Source organism: Gadus macrocephalus, chromosome 9 (assembly GCF_031168955.1).
Source record: "Gadus macrocephalus chromosome 9, ASM3116895v1".
In the NCBI taxonomy this organism is placed as follows: Eukaryota; Metazoa; Chordata; class Actinopteri; order Gadiformes; family Gadidae; genus Gadus; species Gadus macrocephalus.
In genome coordinates, this window is record NC_082390.1 from 10,037,253 (window position 1) to 10,057,947 (window position 20,695).

Sequence of the window (20,695 nt, forward strand, 5' to 3'; positions counted from 1 at the left end):
ATTCACCATACTTTATTAACCCCAATGGCGATGGTTTGGGTCACAGTTACTTTGCTTTAGATAAAGCAAAATAATAAGGCAAATTCAGCCCTGACCACTAGTACTGACCGCTAGCCCTGACCACTAGCCCTAACGACTAACCCTGACAGCTAGCCCTAACCACTAGCCCTGACTGCTAGCACTAACCTCTAGCCTTGCCCATTAGCCCTGACCACTAGCCTTGACCACTAGCCTTGACTACTAACCCTGACAGCTAGCCCTGACAGCTAGCCCTGACTGCTAGCCCTGACCACTTGCCCTGACCACTAATCTTGACTACTAACCCTGACAGCTAGCCATGACCCCTAGCCCTGACCATTAGCCCCAACCACTAGCATTAGCTACCTCCCCTGACCCCAACCACTAGCCCTGGCTACCTCCCCTGACCCTAACCACTAGCCCTAGCCACAGCAACTACCTTGTGACTCGACCTGGGGGCAGGGGTTAAGAAGACGGTTTAATTCAGCATGACCTCTGACCCCCCAGGTGAGCCAGTACACCTTCGCCATGTGCAGCTACCGAGCGAAGAAAGCAGAGCCTCAGGAGTTGATGCAGCTTGACGGCTACACCGTTGACTTCTGTGAACCGCAGTCAGGTAGAAATTCTCCTGTATCAGACCTGTAAATACACCTGTAAATACACCTGTAAATACACATGTCGGGTAGGAAATTCGCCTTTAAATACACCTGTAAACACACCTGTAAATGCACCTCTATTACACCTGTAAATGCACCTGTGTAAACACACCTTTCAATACACCGGTAAACACACCAGTCAGGTAGGAAATAGAACTGTTAATACACCTATTAGTACACCTATTAGCACACCTGTTAGTCCAGCTGTTAGCCCACCTGTCAGTCATTAGCAGGTCCTGTCCACAGGTCTGCAGGGCGGGGCCGTCTTCTTCAATGCGGTGCGGGAGGGCGAGCTGGTGACCTTTGCAAGCGATGACGAGCAGGACCGGGTGCTGTGGGTCCAGGCCCTGTACCGGGGCACCGGGCAGTCCTACAAGCCCGTGCCCCCCGCCCACAGCAGGAAGAACCACCCCAATGGCCGAGGAGCCAATCAGAAGCAGGCATCACTCACCGGTACGCCCGCCTCCTCTCTTGACGTGATGTTTCCTGTCACGTGAACATCCTCCTGTCATGTGATTGTCCACCACACTGTGGTCCACCACCACCACCTCCTCCTGGTCCACCGCCTCATGGGGTATGGAAGTTGGGGGGGCGGGCCAGAGAGTCGTGGCGGTAATGCTCTGATTGTTTGAGATGAGGTTCAGTTCCGCTGGTAAGACCAACTTCCTGCCATGGTCCCGACGTGAGGCAGAGTAATCAGGGCTCTCTCCCTTCTCCACGCGCCTCAATTCACCGCTAACCAACGTAAAACATCTCCTCTTGTCTTGTCTGGAAGTGAGGAAGAAAATAGACCTGAAGAACGCCGCCTCTAGGCAGGGAGCCACGCTAGACAAACTACTGGACTCATGCTTCTGCATTCACCACAGCTACTGCACCTACTACACCCCATCACCTACCACATCTGTCTATTACATATCTATTACATCCACATCTATCTATTAGTTATCTATTACATCCACATCTATCTATTAGTTATCTATTACATCCACATCTGTCTATTAGTTATCTATTACATCCACATCTATCTATTGCAACCCACCTACCACATCTACATATTACATATCTATTACATCTACATCTATCTATTGCAACCCATCTACCACATCTATATATTAGATATCTATTACATCTACCACATACATCTATTATAAGTTATAACTATCTATTTACCAACCTTATACTTCTATTACATCTATTTATTAGATATCTATTACATCTATTATATCTATTATATCCATCTAATTTATCTATTATGAGTTATAACCATCTACTACAACGATCTTATACCACTTTTGCATCTATTCTATATATCTATTAGATATCTAATACATCTTACATCTATCTTTTAGATATCAGTTACATCTAACTATTAGATATCTATCACACCTTTAACATCTATCGACAACATATCCTGTCTCCTTCGGTGTCTAAATCTATATCTCTATGTCTACCACACCTTCCCATATCTCAAATTACTTTATTTTTCCGTTAGGAACTTCAGATGTGGAGGAGCAGCGGGGTGTGTCCATACCCAACAGTACACACAATAAACAAAAGAAAAACACGCACACACTCGCAAACATACACCATCAGCCCTGCAGAAAATAACAAATAAAAATCCTTGCCTAAGCCTAATAAATAAATAGTATTATTACCTCCATAGTGGAGGATAAATAAATAAATAATTTAAAAAGATTCCAGGTATTAAAACAAGAGGATACAGTTCAAGGAGTCTTATGGATGCCGGGACAAAACTTGACAGGGCTCTGTTTGTCCTTACTGTAGGGGCTCTGTATCTGCGGCCTGAGGGTAAGAGGGAACACTGGCTGTGTAGAGAGTATCTACCAGAACTACCCTATTTATACACATCTACTGAATCTCCCATGTCTACCGTCTCTGCTATACCTCCAGTTGTGTGGTCGCTTCTCAACACGGTGGAGCGGGTTATGGTGTGAACGTGGTGGAGCAGATGAAGTGATGGTGTTAACGTGGTGCAGTGATGGTGTTAACGTGGTGCAGGGATGGTGTTAACGTGGTTGAGTAGATGTAGTGATGGTGCTAATGCTAACATGGTGCAGTGATGGTGTTAACGTGGGGGAGCAGATGAAGTGCGGTGTAGTGATGGTGTTAACGTGGTGTTGTAATGGTGTTAACGTGGTGGAGCAGATGAAGTGCGGTGTAGTGATGGTGTTAACGTGGTGTAGTGATGGTGGTAACGTGGTGGAGCAGATGTAGTGATGGTGTTCACGTGGTGTAGTGATGGTGTTAACGTGGTGTAGTGATGGTGTTAACGTGGTGTAGTGATGGTGTTTACATGGTGGAGCAGATGAAGTGCGGTGTAGCAATGGTGTTAACGTGGTGTAGTGATGGTGTTAACATGGTGTTAACGTGGTGGAGCAGATGTAGTGATGGTGTTCACGTGGTGTAGTGATGGTGGTAACGTGGTGTGGTGATGGTGTTAACGTGGTGGAGCAGATGTAGTGATGGTGTTAACGTGGCGGAGCAGATGTAGTGATGGTGTTCACGTGGTGTAGTGATGGTGTAGTGATGGTGGTAACGTGGTGTAGCGATGGTGTTAACGTGGTGTAGTGATGGTGTTAACATGGTGTTAACGTGGTGGAGCAGATGTAGTGATGGTGTTCACGTGGTGTAGTGATGGTGGTAACGTGGTGTAGTGATGGTGTTAACGTGGCGGAGCAGATGTAGTGATGGTGTTCACGTGGTGTAGTGATGGTGTAGTGATGGTGGTAACGTGGTGGAGCAGATGTAGTGATGGTGTTAACGTGGTGTTGTAATGGTGTCACCACGGCGACCAGGTGATGGTGTCACCGCGGCGACCAGGTGACTGGTGTCACCGCGGCGACCAGGTGACTGGGTCTGGTGGATCTGCTTCTCCTCTGATAAGTAGAGATGACAAGCCATTTGGTGCCTGATCGGAAACAGACTCGGGACGGACTGTTGAAGGGGTCGCGACCCCTGCTGAGCCACCCCGGGGGGTGTGAGGATAGGGAGGAAGGGGGGGGAGGGAGGGGGGAGACGGTGAACCGTGACACGTGACACGCGTGATATCCCCCGACGTGACGACCTGTCAGCCCTCCATCCTGCTGCCGCCGTGTGTGTGTGTGTGTGTGTGTGTGTGTGTGTGTGTGTGTGTGTGTGTGTGTGTGTGTGTGTGTGTGTGTGTGTGTGTGTGTGTGTCCAATGTAGCTCCTGCGCTCTAACACACGCATCAAAACACATCGCTTCACTAGCGAATCCTCTCTCTGTCTCTCTCTCTCTCTCTCCGTCTCTCTCTCTCTCTCTGTCTCTCCTTCTCTCGCTCTCTCTCTCTCTCACTCAGATGTCTGTGTCACATGGATGTGGCGGTTTCCGTGACAATAACCATGAAACCCTCATGAAATGGATTTGAAGAGATTGAGCGCACGCACCATACACACATAAACACACACACAGAGACACACACACACACACACATAGGCACACTCACACAGCCACACACACACATCCGCACACAGGCACCCTCACAATGCCAGGATATTAACCAGAAGTAGAGAGAGAGAGAACTACCCTCACTGTCTCCTACAGAGCCGCTTTCACATCCCTACGTTAAAGCCCCCCTGTCTGGACCTCCTCTCCCCTCACCCCCCAGAAGAACCCTGGGCTAGTCCTCAGAACCAGACCTCCTCTCCCCTCACCCCCCAGAAGAACCCTGGGCTAGTCCTCAGAACCAGACCTCCTCTCCCCTCACCCCCCAGCAGAACCCTGGGCTAGTCCTCAGAACCAGACCTCCTCTCCCCTCACCCCCCAGAAGAACCCTGGGCTAGTCCTCAGAACCAGACCTCCTCTCCCCTCACCCCCCAGCAGAACCCGGGCTAGTCCTCAGAACCAGACCTCCTCTCCCCTCACCCCCCAGCAGAACCCTGGGCTAGTCCTCAGAACCAGACCTCCTAGCCATCCTTTCTTTTATTTTTTTGGTGTATGTCCTTGTGTTATTTCCTGTATTTGCTGCAGTGCATAATTCCTTATTGCGATGATAGGCTGTGTGTCTGTACACATAATAATAATAATAATAATAATACATTTCATTTAGAGGCGCCTTTCAAGACACCCAAGGTCCCATCCATTGTCTAAATTAGCAGTAGATTCAAATGGATTTCTATTAGATAATGGTAAAGTCAGAATGACTATACCAGTCATTCTGACTGGTATAGTTTCGTAATATTATTCGTTTATGTTATATTGTTATTATTTATATACTGTATATTAATTTGCGTAGCCTACTACAGCCCTAAATGGTCATAAAACGTAATATATATGAATACATATATTGATATGTATGTATGTAGATGGAGGATCTACAGGGAAAACGTGTAAACTCTAACACACATGCAATGTGTGTTTGTTTATATACTTGCAGTGTGTCTTGCCATTGCACATGCAGTGTGTGTTACCGTTACACTTGCAGTTTGTGTACACTTCCAGTGTGTGTTGTCTGTACACTTGCAGTGTGTGTAATCTGTACACTTGCAGTGTGTGTTGTCTTTACACTTGCAGTGTGTGTGTCTGTACACATGCAGTGTGTGTGTGTCTGTACACATGCAGTGTGTGTGTGTCTGTACACATGCAGTGTGTGTTGTCTGTACACATTCAGTGTGTGGGTCAGTGTGTTTGTTGACGTCTGTACACATGGAGTATCGACTTACTGTCGAACTATCTGTTCAGCCCTTTGCTACAAAGAGGGCTGTTTTTGTTAAGGCGCTTTATAAATAAACTGGAGCACACAAACACACACAGATTCACACATCCACACACACAGACCCATATACACACACACACACACACTCACACACAAACGCACACACAGGAAAACACAGCACACAAATGCTCACACACACACACACACACACACACACACACACACACACACACACACACACAGGAGACAACGGCGAGTGCACCCAGACAAACACACGGAGACATAACTAAAGTGGACTATAGATATGAGTCCTAAACAATCCCCCGCCCCTCAGAGCTGATAGTTGGCTTCACGCGACCCCCCCCCCCCAACCCCCCCGCTCCTGCTCCAATCAATACACCCCCCCTCTTAATAACTCCACTAATCTATATCTCTTTGTCTCCTTTCTTCCGTCTCGCCCACTCCTCTCTCTTTCTCCAAACCGCATTAAGCCACTGCTCGTTTTCTCCGAGGTAACGAATGCAAAATGACCTACATGTTGGCGTGGCACGAGGCAGGGCGACAATGGGCCACGCCGCCGAGAGGGACGCATCGATTCAGAGCCCTGATTGTTCCCGTTTCACTTTTGCCATCTTTTTATGAGTTTGGACAAAGGCGGGGAGTGAGCAGAGAGTGTTTCTCTGGGCGCTACGGCAACACAAGACGCCAGCCGGGCGCCCGGACGCTTTCACAACGTGACATAAAAGCAATCAGTAACGCCGGTGTGGGTCACGGGCCGCAGGCGGCGGGGAGAGCGAGGCCTGCGTCTTTTGTGCGTCCGTAAAACTGCACCGCTGAAAGGAGGGAGAGAGAGTAAGTGTTTGAGAGAGCGAGTAAGGGCGCGAGTGTCTGTTAGAGAGAGAGCCGCTCTGTGTTTATCAGAAAGGATCGTCTTTTCCCTCCCGCTCGTCTTTCTGCTTCCTGTGACCCCTGACCCCAGGAGCAGGGCTTCCCGCTCTTTTGCCGCTCGAAGCGCCGTGTGCCGAGTACCTGCGGTCGCCAACCACTCACTCTCCAACCAAACCATCCCCTTCCCCTTCCTCCTCCTCCTACTCCTTCCTCCTCCTCCTACTCCTTCCTCCTCCTCCTCTTCCTCCTACTCCTACTCCTTCTTCCTCATTCCTCCTCTTCCCCTTCCTCTTCTTCCTCCCCCTCCTTTCTGCTCCTTTTCTTCCTCCTCCTATTCCACTTCCTTCTTCTCTCACTCCACCTTCCTCCTCCTCCTCTTCCTCTCTAAAAGCTATTTCACCACTCAGTGTATTTTCTGATGCATCTGCATGAGCTAGGCCGAGGCTGCAGGGAGGTGCTGCCTGGTGGTGCTGTGGGTGGTGCTTCTGGGTGGTGTTATTACGGATGGTGTTGCGGGCGGTGCTGTTCTGCATGCTGGTGCTGTTGGGGAAGTGGTTTTGTTGGGAGGTGGTGCTGAGGGTGGTGTTGTAGGGAAGTGGTGCTTCGGGCGGTGTTGTTGGGAGGTGTTGCTGTGGCCGTTGCTGTTGGGCGGCGCTGTCCTGCCTGGTGTTGTTGCGGGTGGTGCTGTGGGCGGTGCTGTGTTTCCCTTCACAGCGTAGCGTGTGGAGCACTGACTCCGCCCCCGCTAGCGCCTCGCTGTAGCGTTGTGTTTCACAGCGGCGCGGCGCCAACGTAGGTGGGACATGTTTACCACGAACGCCAAACGCCAACGGCGCCAAAACAGAGCGGCAGGCCAGTTAGTATTCACAAGGCGGGGCCGAGGCGGGCCAGGCGCGAAGGCTGTGTGAAGACGTGTTGGAGGACAGGAAGCGCACAACTTCCAGCCGCTAAACACACTCCTTCCTCTGTGTGTGTGTGGGTGTTCTGTGTTTGTTTCTGTCTGTTCCCCGCGTGCGTGCGTGTGTGTGTGTGTGTGTGTGTGTGTGTGTGTGTGTGTGTGTGTGTGTGTGTGTGTGTGTGTGTGTGTGTGTGTGTGTGTGTGTGTGTGTGTGTGTGTGTGTGTGTGTGTGTGTGTGTGTGTGTGTGTGTGTGCGCCTGTGCTCCAGGTGCGGACCCCGTCCCGCGGCAGCAGGGCGTGGAGGCGCTGGTGGCTGCAGACCCGTGTGAGTCGGACCACGCGGCGCTCTTCACCACGCTGCAGAGACTCACCCTCCGCCACCGCATGGACGACTCCTACTCCTGCCTGGTAGGACCCCCTGCTGTGACCCCCGACCGGACCCGGGGCCAGGACCCGGGTCTGACCCCCCGACCAGACCCGGTGCCAGGACCCGGGTCTGATCCTAGCCAAAAGGTCCTAAAGGGACCGGACCTCTCTGGGTCTCAGGTCCTATCAGGACCGGACTCTCTGGGTCTCAGGTCCTAAAGGGACCGTCTCTCTGGGTCTCAGGTCCTAACAGGAGTCTATTGGAACACCAGAACGCACTGGTGGGCCCACAAATGGAAACCAGCTAGCTATTTTACTTGACCATATATTTGGTTTGAATATAGTTAGCTCTTAACTTTAATATGTAATATGTTAGCCTAGCCCAGTTGGCTCTTCTACTTTGCTATATTTTTGGTTAGCCTAGCCTTGTTAGCTCTTTTATCTTACTTTATATTCTGTTAGCCTAGCCTAGTTAGCTCTCTTATTGTACTCTCCACACTGTTTGCATGGCCTGTTTAGCATACTGTTAGCCCGGCCTTGTCAGCGGGATAATGGGGCTGCGGGCTGCGTGGGAGACGACAGATGTCTGATGTTCTCTCTCACACAAATCGAAGGGATGAACGGGCTAATCAATACCGTCCCAAACAAGACCCTGACCCCAGCCTGACTAGGGTTCACTGCTGCAGGGGAGGGGCCAGGGTGAGGGAGGAGGGGCCAGGGTGAGGGAGGAGGGGCCAGGGGCCTCTGCTGTGGATGGGGGACACACAGACACAGGGACACCCAATAACTGAAGAATCCAGTACTCAGAAACAATCTAGGCCTAATGCAAGGGGTAGTACTTCACAGAGTACAACAAGTGTTAGTAATTCAGAGGACTACAAGTGTTAGTACTTCAGAGTACTACGAGTGTTAGTACTTCAGAGTATTACATGTGTTAGTACTTCAGAGTATAACATGTGTTAGTGCTTCCCAGAGTACTAACATTGTAGTACTCTTTGAAGTACTAAGACTTGTAGTACTCTGGGAAGTATTAACACTTGAAGTATTAGTACTTCAAAGACTACTACAATTGTTAGTACTTCAGAGTACTACATGTGTTAGTACTTACCAGAGGACTACAGGTGTTAGTACTTCTGAGAGCTTTACCAGTGTTGCTACTTCAAAGATATGAATATCTATTTTTCATCAGCATTAGTTACATAATGCCCTACAACACAGCAGTGAAATAATTGTATGAATAAAGAATTTTATGAATAAGGAATAAAGAGGTTTTAATAAGGAATGCAATCTTGGTATTATGAGAAATTAAGATATTCGTATTAAGCTAATTGGAAAGAACAATGGAGAGGATCAAAGTGGAGACTTGTTGATAAAAGTGAATTAGTTTAGCTAACGGGGCGAGAGGACCATGAGTCAGGGGTTCTGATTGGCTGATCAGTGGGGAAGGATGCAAGGCAAAGTTAAGTTATCTAGCGTATTTTTTATTTAGCCAATTAACCAGTTATGATGATTAATGATTATGTTGCTGGTTCAGGTTAGCTAGTTCTGACGGACTGGTTTACATTAGATAGTTATGGCAAGATGGTTCAGGTTAGCTGGTTTGGGTAAGCAGCTTCAGGTTAGCTGGTTCAGGTTAGCTGGTTTAGTTAGCTTGTTAAGGTGAGGTAGTTCAGGTTAGCAGCTCCAGGTTAGCTGGTTTGGTTAGCAGGTTCAGGTTAGCTGGTTTGGTTAGGTAGTTTGGTGAGCTGGTTAAGGCGAGCTAGATTGGTGAGCTGGTTTGGCAAACTAGATTGGTTAGCTGGTTTGATTAGCAGGTTCAGGTTAACTGGTTTGGTTAGGTAGTTTGGTGAGCTGGTTAAGGTGAGCTAGATTGGTGAGCTGGTTTGGCGAACTGGTTTGGTTAGCTGGTTTGGTTAGCTGGTTTGATTAGCTGGTTCAGGTTAGCTGGTTTGGTGTGCTGGTTTGGATAGCTGGTTTGGTGAGCTGGTTTGGTGAGCTGGTTTGGTTAGCTGGTTCCGGCTAGCTGACCGCACGCTCCCTGACAGCGCTACATGCGCAACTGGCAGCACTAACGAGGCAGCCAGCTCGTTAGGCTCTAATTGAGCGGACGCAGCCAAGTCCGGAGCTCGCCATCTGTTTGTCGCAGACGAACATCTTGTCTGTTGACGCCGCGCTGGTGTGATATTAATAGCTCCTCGCTCCCGGAGACGAGGAGACAGAAGACGAATAAATGAACAAGCTGAAGCCAGCGATGACAGGCGAGGCAGGAGGCTGTTCTCCTCAGAACAACAACACCGTCCTCGTCCAGACCACAGCGTGAAGAACGCGGCGAGCGGGACCTCAGAGAGCAGCTCGGCCTCCTCAGACCTGCCCCTCCTCAGACCGGCTCCTCCTCAACCTGCTCCTCCTCAAACCTGCTCCTCCATAGACCCGGGCCTTAGGAGGAGCCGGTCTGAGGAGGACTGGGCAGGCCCTGGTCTGCCCGGCCCTGAGGAGGAAACAGACCGATATGTTATTCTAACTCCCGTACACGGGCTCGGGGCGAGCCCATAGGCGTGAACGGCGTAGCCCACATGAAACAGAGCGAGGGCCGGGGCGGGCGGCTGGAGTCTGATGGCGGACTACTCCGCTCCGCCGTTGGACTAGAGGAGGAAATAAGGGTTTGAACGCGCGGGAATGTAGATCTTTCACGAGGGGGATAAGGATGCGGTTTGTCAGTTGTCTTAAAGCAGGAGTAGGGGGGTGGGGGGAATCACAGCCAAGGTGCTAATGTGCTAATGTTGCTTCCACCAGGAATCTTAATTAGCCTTGTAAGTTTCATGCCTAATTTAGTGATTACCGGCGCGATGGGTTGACTAATGAAGATCCCTCCGTTTCTCACCTTATTGTCTCCCAAGCGCCTGCCAGACCCCCCCCCCGCTTCCTCCCTCCCTCCCCCTCTCTCCCGACGCATTTAATGTTGACGGGTTAACCTCTGACCCCCGCGGTTTAAATGCTGGAACGAGATTATTCCTGCAACAACTTCTTTTTTTTTTTCAGTTTTCTCTTCTTCTGCCCCCCCCGAGGTGTCGGAAACCGTTCAGTGTAACGCTCCAATAAATAACTGGAAACCATCTCTCTCTCTCTCTCTCTCTCTCTCTCTCTCTCTGTCTCTGTCTCTGTCTCTCTCTGTCTCTCTCTGTCTCTGTCTCTCTCTCTCTCTCTCTCTCTCTCTCTCTGTCTCTCTGTCTCTCTGTCTCTCTCTCTGTGTCTCTGTCTCTCTCTCTCTGTCTCTCTCTCTGTCTCTCTCTCTCTCTCTCTCTCTCTCCGTCCCTCTCTCTCTCTGTCTCTGTCTCTCTCTCTGTCCCTCTCTCTCTCTGTCTCTGTCTCTTTCTTTCTCTCTCTCTGTCTCTCTCATATTTATTTATTTAATATTTATATATGTTCAATATTAATAATATTCTTAAATATATAAGTGTGTGTATTGATATATACTATACATTTGTTGAAATGGAAAGATCAGTTTAACATGTGAGTGTGTGTTTCTGTCTGTATATGTGTTTGTCTGCATATGTGTCTTTGAGTGTGTGTGCACGGGTATGTCTGTCTCTATGCACGGGTTGTGTGTGTGTGTGTGTATATATACGTGTGTTTACGTCTGTATATGTGTGTGTCTGTATACGTGTATGTGTATCGCTATACGCGTGTGTGTGTGTGTGTATGTGTGCTTGTGTGCATACATGTGTGTGTGTATTTTTATGTGTGTATTAATATCTGTGTCTGTGTGTTTTTATTTTAATGTGTGTGTGTGTGTGTGTTTCTATAATGTGTGTTGGTGTGTGTTTGTATAACAATGTGTGTTGGTGTGTATTTTAATGTGTGTATTAATGTGTGTGTATTTGTATGTCTGTATTAACGTGTGTGTGTGTATGTGTGTGTGCGTGTGCGTGTGTGTGCGCGTGCGTGCGTGTGTGCAGGGCTGGTTCAGCCCCGGCCAGGTGTTTGTGTTAGATGAGTACTGCGCGCGCTACGGCGTGCGTGGCTGCCAGCGCCACCTCACCTACCTGACGGAGCTGATGGAGTACGCAGAGAGCAGCTCGCTGGTGGACCCCACCCTGCTGCACTACAGCTACGCCTTCTGCTCCTCCCACATCCACGGCAACCGGTAACACCATGCACACACACACACACGGCAACCGGTAACACACACACACGGGAACCGGTAACACACACACAGACGGCTACCGGTAAAACCGAGCACACACGCACGCACACCCGCATGAGCGAGCGCATGCACACACACACACACACACACACACACACACACACACACACACACACACACACACACACACACACACACACACACACACACACACACACGGCAACTGGAAAAACACACGCACACAGAAACACGGCAACTGGAAAAACACACGCACACAGAAACACACACACGGCAACCGGTAACACGAACGCACGGCAACCGGTAACACACATGCACACACACACTCACGCAGACACACAGACACGCACACACGTATATATAGATATATATCTATAGATAGATAAATATATCTACATTTATATATAGATATATCTATTGATAAATAGATATCGATATGTATACATTTATATATAGAGATATCTAGAGATCGATAGTTGGATATATCTACAGATAGATAATTAAATATAGATTTATTTAGATTATTTATTTAGATTGATTATTTTATTTAAATGTACTGTATTTACAGACAGACTTAGATATAGATAGATCTTCAGATAGATATAGACAGATCGATTTTGAACCATTTTTATTCTTGAAAATAAATCACGAATATCTGAACTTGAACTTGCTCCCTGCATTTGCAGGAGCTGAGCAGGGATTGGCTGGGTTGAGCAGAGCTGTGTTCCTATTGGCTCTCTGTAATGTTGCTGGTTGCTAAATGTGTGCGATGGAACGTGTGAACCCTCAGGAGGAAGTGTTAGAAAGCCTCCCGTGATTATTTCCTCCGTACGCCAGCCTCATAACAGATTCAGTCGTCCAGCAGTAATATTATCATACTTCTTCTTTAAGACAAGTCACACTTTAAGTTGAGTGACTGATCTTTCTTTAACTGGATTCAGAACTTCTCAAATAAGTCCAAAAAATACATTGGACAAAATAAGAACCAGAAGGTAAATGAAGCCAAAAACAAACAGCTGGTCTGCTGTTCGGGCTGTTAAGTCTTCATCCAGGAATAGACGAGAGGACCAACACGAGGTGTCCACCTCCAGCCCTCCACCAGTGATCTGTTAGGAGGGAATATTTATATCGTTGGAACTTCAGCTTCTGCACGACAACTGAACAGATCACTTCTAGGAACAACAATTACAAGCCTTTGCGTTTTTCGATGATCTCAAGTTATTTTCTTTGCAAGACATGCAGAGCAATAACAATTAAAACATAGAAAAATGGAATTAATGATGCTCAGAAATTAGGTTACAAAGTTGTGTTCACATCGGGAGCATAAACACTATCATTGTTGGTTGGTGTGATCTGGTGATTCTACCATCAGGTGACCTGGTGATCTCATGTAAACACTGACAACATGCTTCCATTTACAACATTAACAAGAGGTTTAAGATTTATCATTTTACATTTCACAATATTTATAATTGACTTTGGAGAGAGCAAGGGAGAGGTAGAGCCTAGCCTAGCGATAGCCACTTGTTAGCAGTCTAAGTTCTGCATTACCCTGCACTTGTACTGTGTTGCGCTAATCACTAGCATCTGTGCCTGAGCTCTTTGTCTCCTCATTTAGCCAATTAGAGAGCAGGATGGTTCATTTAGCCAATTAGAGAGCAGGATGGTTCACCTAACAAAGGGGGGGGGTTGGCTTTTTGTCAGTTGAGAAGATCTGTCCACCCCTAAACATGAACATCAGCATACACAACTGCTGTTATTACCATGGAGGCATTCAGTAGAGCCTTCAATCCACTGTACAGTAAGGAGCAGGTAGGGGTTAGACAGTAGAGAGACAGGTCAATAAGGAACAGGTAGGGGTTAGACAGTACAGAGACAGGTCATTAAGGAGCAGGTAGGGGTTAGACAGTAGAGAGACAGGTCAATAAGGAACAGGTAGGGGTTAGACAGTAGAGAGACAGGTCATTAAGGAGCAGGTAGGGGTTAGACAGTAGAGAGACAGGTCATTAAGGAGCAGGTAGGGGTTAGACAGTACAGAGACAGGTCATTATGGAACAGGTCGTGGTTAGGCAGTACGGAGACAGGTCATTAAGGAGCAGGTAGGGGTCAGAGGTCATCTTGCTGTAGGATGACTACAGGTTGAATGTGGACATTGGGGATTGAACCCAGAACCTTTTAAGCTTGGTCTTAAACATCCTGACCACTAGACTATCATGATATACCATATAGTCCTGGTTCTACTGTGTGTGAGCGTGTTTTTGCGTGCACTTGTGTGTGTGTGTGTGTGTGTGTGTGTGTGTGTGTGTGTGTGTGTGTGTGTATCCAGGTGTGTGATCCTCCCCTCAGGGCAGGGCTCCGTCTCCTCTCACCTGTCAGCTCCCATCCTTCCAGAGCCTCTCCGTCCAGATCGCACACACACAGGATGTGACACGCGCACACAGGATGTGACAGGAGCGCTTTACTCCCCCCCCTCCCCCGCCACCAACCCACCCCGTCACCTGCCAATCACACCCCGACTCCCCTCCCCGCGCGTCTCATCGCTCTGAGCGCCCAGGCGGAACCCGGCGACAGAACCACCTCCACCTCCTCCTCCTCATCCTCCACCTCCTCCTCTACCTCCACCTCCTCCTCTACCTCCTCCTCCACCTCCTCATCCTCCACCTCCTCCTCTACCTCCTCCTCCACCTCCTCATCCTCCACCTCCTCCTCCACCTCCTCATCCTCCACCTCCTCCTCCACCTCCTCATCCTCCACCTCCTCCTCCACATCCTCCTCCACCTCCTCCTCCACATCCTCATCCTCCACCTCCTCCTCTACCTCCTCCTCCACCTCCTCATCCTCCACCTCCTCATCCTCCACCTCCTCCTCCACCTCCTCATCCTCCACCTCCTCCTCCACATCCTCCTCCACCTCCTCATCCTCCACCTCCTCCTCCACATCCTCCTCCACATCCTCCTCCACCTCCTCATCCTCTACCACCTCCTCATCCGCCACCTCATCCTCCACCTCCTCCTCCACCTCCTCCTCTACCTCCTCCTCCACCTCCTCATCCTCTACCACCTCCTCCTCCTCTACCTCCTCCTCCACCTCCTCATCCGCCACCTCGTCCTCCACCCTCCACCTCCACTTCGTCCTACTCCCAACCCTACACCTATGTTCTAGATTGACTCTGTAACCCTACCTCCTAACCCTACCTCCTAACCCTACCTCCTAACCCTACCTCCTAGCCCTACCTCCTAACCCTACCTCCTAGCCCTACCTCCTAACCCTACCTCCTAACCCTACCTCCTAACCCTACCTCCTAGGCCTACCTCCTAGCCCTACCTCCTAGCCCTACCTCCTAGCCCTACCTCCTAGCCCTACCTCCTAACCCTACCTCCTAGCCCTACCTCCTAGCCCTACCTCCTAACCCTACCTCCTAACCCTACCTCCTAACCCTACTGCCAGGACACACGGGCGCAGTGCCAAGTTAGGCGTGCGAATGTGTGTGTGTGTGTGTGTGTGTGTGTGTGTGTGTGTGTGTGTGTGTGTGTGTGTGTGTGTGTGTGTGTGTGTGTGTGTGTGTGTGTGTGTGTGTGTGTGTGTGTGTGTGTGTGCTTGGTGGTGTGTGTGTGTGTGTGTGTGTGTGTGCATGACGCTGGGCAGTGTGTGTGTGTTGAGGTGTGTTCATGTATGCCTGGCTCTCTGTGTGTGTCCCTGGTTGTGTGTGCGCTCCTGTGTGCATGGCTTTGCATGGCGGTGTGTGGCTTTGTTTGTGCGTGGCTGTGTGTGGGTGTTGGTGTGTGCAATGCCTGTATAGGTGGCAGTGTGTGCGTGCCGTTGTGTGTGTGTGTGTGTGTGTGTGTGTCTGTGTGTGCGTGTCGCTGCGCTGCACCGCTTCATTTAGCAGCAACAATGTGTCTGAGATGGCGACACAGCTGCTGCCCGCAGCGTGCAGCAGCGATGCAGGCAGACCCACACTCTCCTGAAGCACTTTATTAACCCGCCGGTTAACTAGTGGACACACGGACCCACACTCTCCTGAAGCACTTTATTAACCCGCCGGTTAACTAGTGGACACACGGACCCACACTCTCCTGAAGCACTTTATTAACCCGCCGGTTAACTAGCGGACACACGGACCCACACTCTCCTGAAGCACTTTATTAACCCGCCGGTCAACTTTTGGAAAGGAGCAGGGAGTAAAGACTAAAACATTCAAATCAGAAGCACACAGAACACGGCTGTAGACAAAACAAGAGTCGCGGCTCGTGTCAACAGCACAGACATGATGGACGCTATTGGCAGTGCACGGCATGTTATTGACATACAGAGTGTGGAGTTGTGAAAGAGGCTGCGCTGGTTATTTCTCCCTCTGACGTTATGGCAGCCCCTGGCCGGCGGCCAGCCCGCCACCCATGAGTGTACAGAGCGAGATCCTCCCGAAAGGCCTCAGTCAAGACGAGGCACCGGGAGCGGACGGCTGTCGCTGGGCGGCTGAGAACGGCCGAGGAGCAGACCTGGGCTTTGTGAGCTTTGTGTGTCGGTAACGAGGACGCGGGTCAAGGTTGGAGTGTGTGAAGTGTGGGATTAGGAGACAAAAGGGCTTGTTCTGCTGTCCTCGTTGTATTCAGGCCCCACTCTCCTTTCAGCGCACATGAAAGCCCCGGCCCCACCTCCTCCACCAGCCCCTGCTCCTCCCGGGTTAACTGGTGCTCGCCGAGGGGGGAGGAGTGACAGATTGAGGGAACAAGAGATGGGAGGTGTAGGAGTTCTGCTAACTAGCCTCCTCTCCAGGCCTTTTGGCTGTAGAGGACAGCGAGGAGGACCCCTGATGTTGGACACACAAAACAGAGCCCCCCCTTTGCCCGCGGGGGGAGACCCCTCCGAGGCCGAGGGGAGATCCCTCTGAGGCCGAGGGGAGACCCCTCTGAGGCCGGGGGCTCTGAGTGGAGGAGGGTTCATCATGAGGTTGTTGTTATCAGCGGTTGTGAATATGATTATTAGGGGGAGGTGAAAGTTGGCCTGATGAGAGGCCATCAGAAGAGCTCCATCACCTCCACCCACCGATCCACCTCCCATCTCCTCCACCGGTCCGCCCTCCTCTCCTCCGACCCCCGCTCCGGGCGCGTCATGGCGCTTTGTGGGCCTGTCACTCAGGTCTCACAAGAGGTGCGTTTGTTTTGCGGCGGTGTTCTCATCAGGGCTAAGCTCTCACAAGAGGTGTGGGTTTGTTTCTGCTGCAGGCGTCGCAGCCAATGGGAGGCGTTTAAGGAGAAGAACGAGTCATTAACAACCCCCTCGCGCCGCGTTGGAGAGGCCACTTCATTCTTTAGACGCCTCGGAAGTCAAGGCTGCTGGCGCAGGGGGCTGATTGCATTTTCCCTTCCTGCCAGAGTGCTATTGAGGATCTGGGAGGGGCCTTAATGAAGCTCTCCTCCATCAGCTACTCTTTGTGTTCCCTCCGGAGTCACTGCGCTCACTCTCACCACGCTCACTCTTAAAGCACTCACTCTCATCACACTCACTCTCACCACGCTCACTCTCACCACACTCACTCTCACCACACCCACTCTCACCACACCCACTCTCACCACACTCACTCTTAAAGCACCCACTCTCACAACACTCTCAAAGCACCCACTCTCACCACACTCACTCTCACCACACTCTCTCAAAGCACCCACTCTCACCACACTCACTCTCACCACGCTCACTTTCGCCACCCTCACTATCGTGTGGTTGTGTGGGTACCTTGACAACAGACGTGTGTATGTATGTGTGTGTGTGTGTGTGGTTACCTTTACAACATGCATGTGTGTGTTTCTCCAGGCCAGATGGGGTGTCCACAGTGACCCTGGAGGAGAAGCAGCAGTTTGAGGTCATCAGGCTGCGCCTCATGTCTCTGCTCCAGGACCAGATCACACACTTCAGGTAACCATAGCAGCCCCCTACTCCATCACGACACCCTGGTAACCATAGAAATCACCCTACCTAAATGCTTCACCCTGGCAACCATAGCCCATCATCAGAGAAGGAGAAACAAGAGAGGGAGATACCAGAGGTGGAGATACCAGAGGTAGAGGTACAAGAGATACCAGAGGTATAGATACCAGAGATAGAGATACCAGAGGTACCAAAGATAGAGATAGCAGAGATGGAGATTCCAGAGGTACCAGAGATAGAGGAACCAGAGATAGAGATACCAGAGATAAAGGTACCAGAGATAGAGATACAAGAGATGGAGACCCCAGAGGTAGATATACCAGATATGGAGATTCCAGAGGTAGAGATACCAGAGATAGAGGATACTGGAGATACCAGAGATAGAGATACTGGAGATACCAGAGTTAGAGATACCAAAGGTACCAGAGATAGAGATACCAGAGAAAGAGATACCAGAGGTGGAGATGCAAGCAGTGGAGATGCAAGCGGTGGAGGTACCAGAGGTGGAGATACCATAGGTAGAGATACCACAGAGAGAGATACCTGAGGTGGAGATACCCGAGGTGGAGATACCAGAGATGGAGATACTAGCGGTACAGATACCAGAGGTTGAGTTACTAGAGATAGAGATACCGGAGGAAGAGATACCAGAGGATCCAGAGGAAGAGATACCAGAGATAGAGGTAGAGATACCAGAGGTAGAGATACTAGCGGTAGAGACAACATGGCTAATTGCCGCCCCCCACCGCTGGTCCTGGAGGTATGGAACTCAGAAACAACAGGCCCTGGAGGGCCCTTGACCGGCCCCTCCAGGGCCCCTGGTGTCTGGGGAGGAGGGGGGGAGAGAAGAGCGGGTCCAGCAGGTCTCTCTGCTGGAGACAATGGACAGGATTCTGCTAACATGAGACTCTGTGATCTGTTGGTTTAGCCTGGCTCCTCCTCAGGAAGTTGGTGAAGTGCTCTCAAAGCTCGCTATTGTTTCACGACAAATACGTTCATGTTTTAAAGTTAACCTTTGTTTATCATCTTGGAATTAATCTTTAGGATTGGTGACTGTTATTAACATTTTCATTTAGGGCATTTAGCAGATGCTCTGACAAGTACATTTGTCAGAAGAAAGAGAAACAACAATATATTGCTGTCTTTTCAGTAAGGATGTTAATAGAACCAAGTGCCAAGCACTTTCAGGGTGCTCTCTATCTTATATATCTAGCTTATATTTTTAACAAATACACATGTACACATAAACATATCATAAATATATAAAATACGCATTTTAAATAAATCATATGTATCATGAAGGCAGGTTAGAAAATAAAAGAAAAAACAAAAGCCAGTTGAGAAGATGCAGAAGGTAGGAGAACCACAGCGCTGTGCCATTGGGAGGAGGTAGGGAGGAGGTAGGGAGGAGGTAGGGAGGAGGTAAGGAGGTGGTAGGGAGGTGGTAGGGAGGAGGTAGGGAGGAGGTAAGGAGGTGGTAGGGAGGAGGTAGGGAGGAGGTAGGGAGGAGGTAAGGAGGTGGTAGGGAGGAGGTGTTGAGTCTGAGGCCAGCAGCCTCATCCCCTGGTTTACAGGAACATTCACTTTGTTCAACAACTTGCTCCTCCGTGCTTCGTTAAAAACATACCCCTCCTTCTCCACCCCTCCTCCTCTACTTCCCCTTCTCCTCCCCCTTCCTCCCTCCTCCCCCTCCCCTCCAAGCCGGCGGTGTAATTAGATAAAATAATACAGCCATCTGTTGACAGCCGAGCCCAAGGTGTGTTTCTCCCGCGCCTCCTCCTCCTCCTACCCCTCCTCCTCCATCTACCCCTCCTCCTCCTGCCCCTCTCCACCCCACTCCTCCTCCCCCTGCCCCTCCTCCTCCACCTCCTACTCCTCCACCCCCCCCCCCCCCCCCCCCCTTCCCCCTCTGTGATGAAGTCGTCCTTGAGCTCTGCCTCCTCTCCTCCTCCTCCTCCTCCTCCTCCTCCTCCTCCTCAGGTACTGCTTCCCCTTCGGACGGCCAGATGGAGCCCTGAGAGCCACGCTGTCCCTGCAGGAGCGGGTGAGGAGCCCCCTCACCCCCAACACGCCTCCTTTGTTCCCACAGAGAGGGAGGGAGAGAGGGAGATAGGGGGAGGGAGGGAGACATGAGATTACACGGAAACATTAACACTACAATGAAACATTTAGTCAGTGTCGCGCCTTGTCTCCAGTGACTGGAGGTACGTCATTTGTTAAACGGGAAATGACATCACACCGAGCTATGAGTCATTTCCTGGTGAAACAGGATGTTGAGGTGTGTTTCAGGGGAGGTGGAGGGGTCAAAGGTCTCACGTTGTCTATGATGATGATGGTGATTGTTGGCGTGTCCCAGGCTCTGATGAAGGACATCACCATCCCCGTCCCTCCGGAGGAGATGCGGGAGCTGGTCCGGGCGTGTCTGGAGAAAGCCGCTCACGTCAACTACTCTGAGCTGGTTCAGTACGCACAGATCCATGGTGCGCTCACTTCTCACTATACGCACTATACGCTCACTACTCACTCTACGCTCACTCCTCACTGTACGCTCACTACTCACTCTACGCTCACTCCTCACTGTACGCTCACTACTCACTCTACGCTCACTCCTCACTGTACGCTCACTACTCACTATACGCTCACTCCTTACTATACGCTCAGTACTCACTCTGCGCTCACTATACGCTCACTGCTCACTATATGCTCACTACTCACTATATGCTCACTACTCACTTCACTCACTATACGCTCAGTACTCGCTATATGCTCACTATACACTCACCACTCACTATACGCTCTCTCCTCACTATAAAATCACTACTCACTTCACTCACTGTACACTCACTGTACGCTCACTACTCACTATACGCTCACAATACGCTCACTACTCACTATACGCTCACTACTCACTATACACTCACTATACACTCGCTACTCATTATACGCTCACTACTCACTATACACTCACTATACACTCGCTACTCATTATACGCTCACTCCTTACTATACGCTCAGTACTCACTCTGCGCTCACTATACGCCCACTCCTCACTATACGCTCACTCCTCACTATACGGTCACTATACG

General features: G+C 50.1%; 1 protein-coding gene across 2 annotated transcripts in view; it reads left to right on the top strand.

Moving 5' to 3' along the window:
• Positions 1–20,695, top strand: part of cadps2 (Ca++-dependent secretion activator 2) — a 59,584-nt gene that overhangs the window by 21,983 nt on the left and 16,906 nt on the right. For both annotated transcript variants that reach the window (XM_060060611.1, XM_060060612.1), the window contains exons 10-16: positions 526–634; positions 921–1,127; positions 7,425–7,564; positions 11,479–11,666; positions 17,496–17,597; positions 19,590–19,653; positions 19,966–20,089. In XM_060060611.1, coding sequence (XP_059916594.1) covers positions 526–634; positions 921–1,127; positions 7,425–7,564; positions 11,479–11,666; positions 17,496–17,597; positions 19,590–19,653; positions 19,966–20,089 — 934 coding nt within the window. The remainder of the gene's footprint in view (positions 1–525; positions 635–920; positions 1,128–7,424; positions 7,565–11,478; positions 11,667–17,495; positions 17,598–19,589; positions 19,654–19,965; positions 20,090–20,695) is intronic.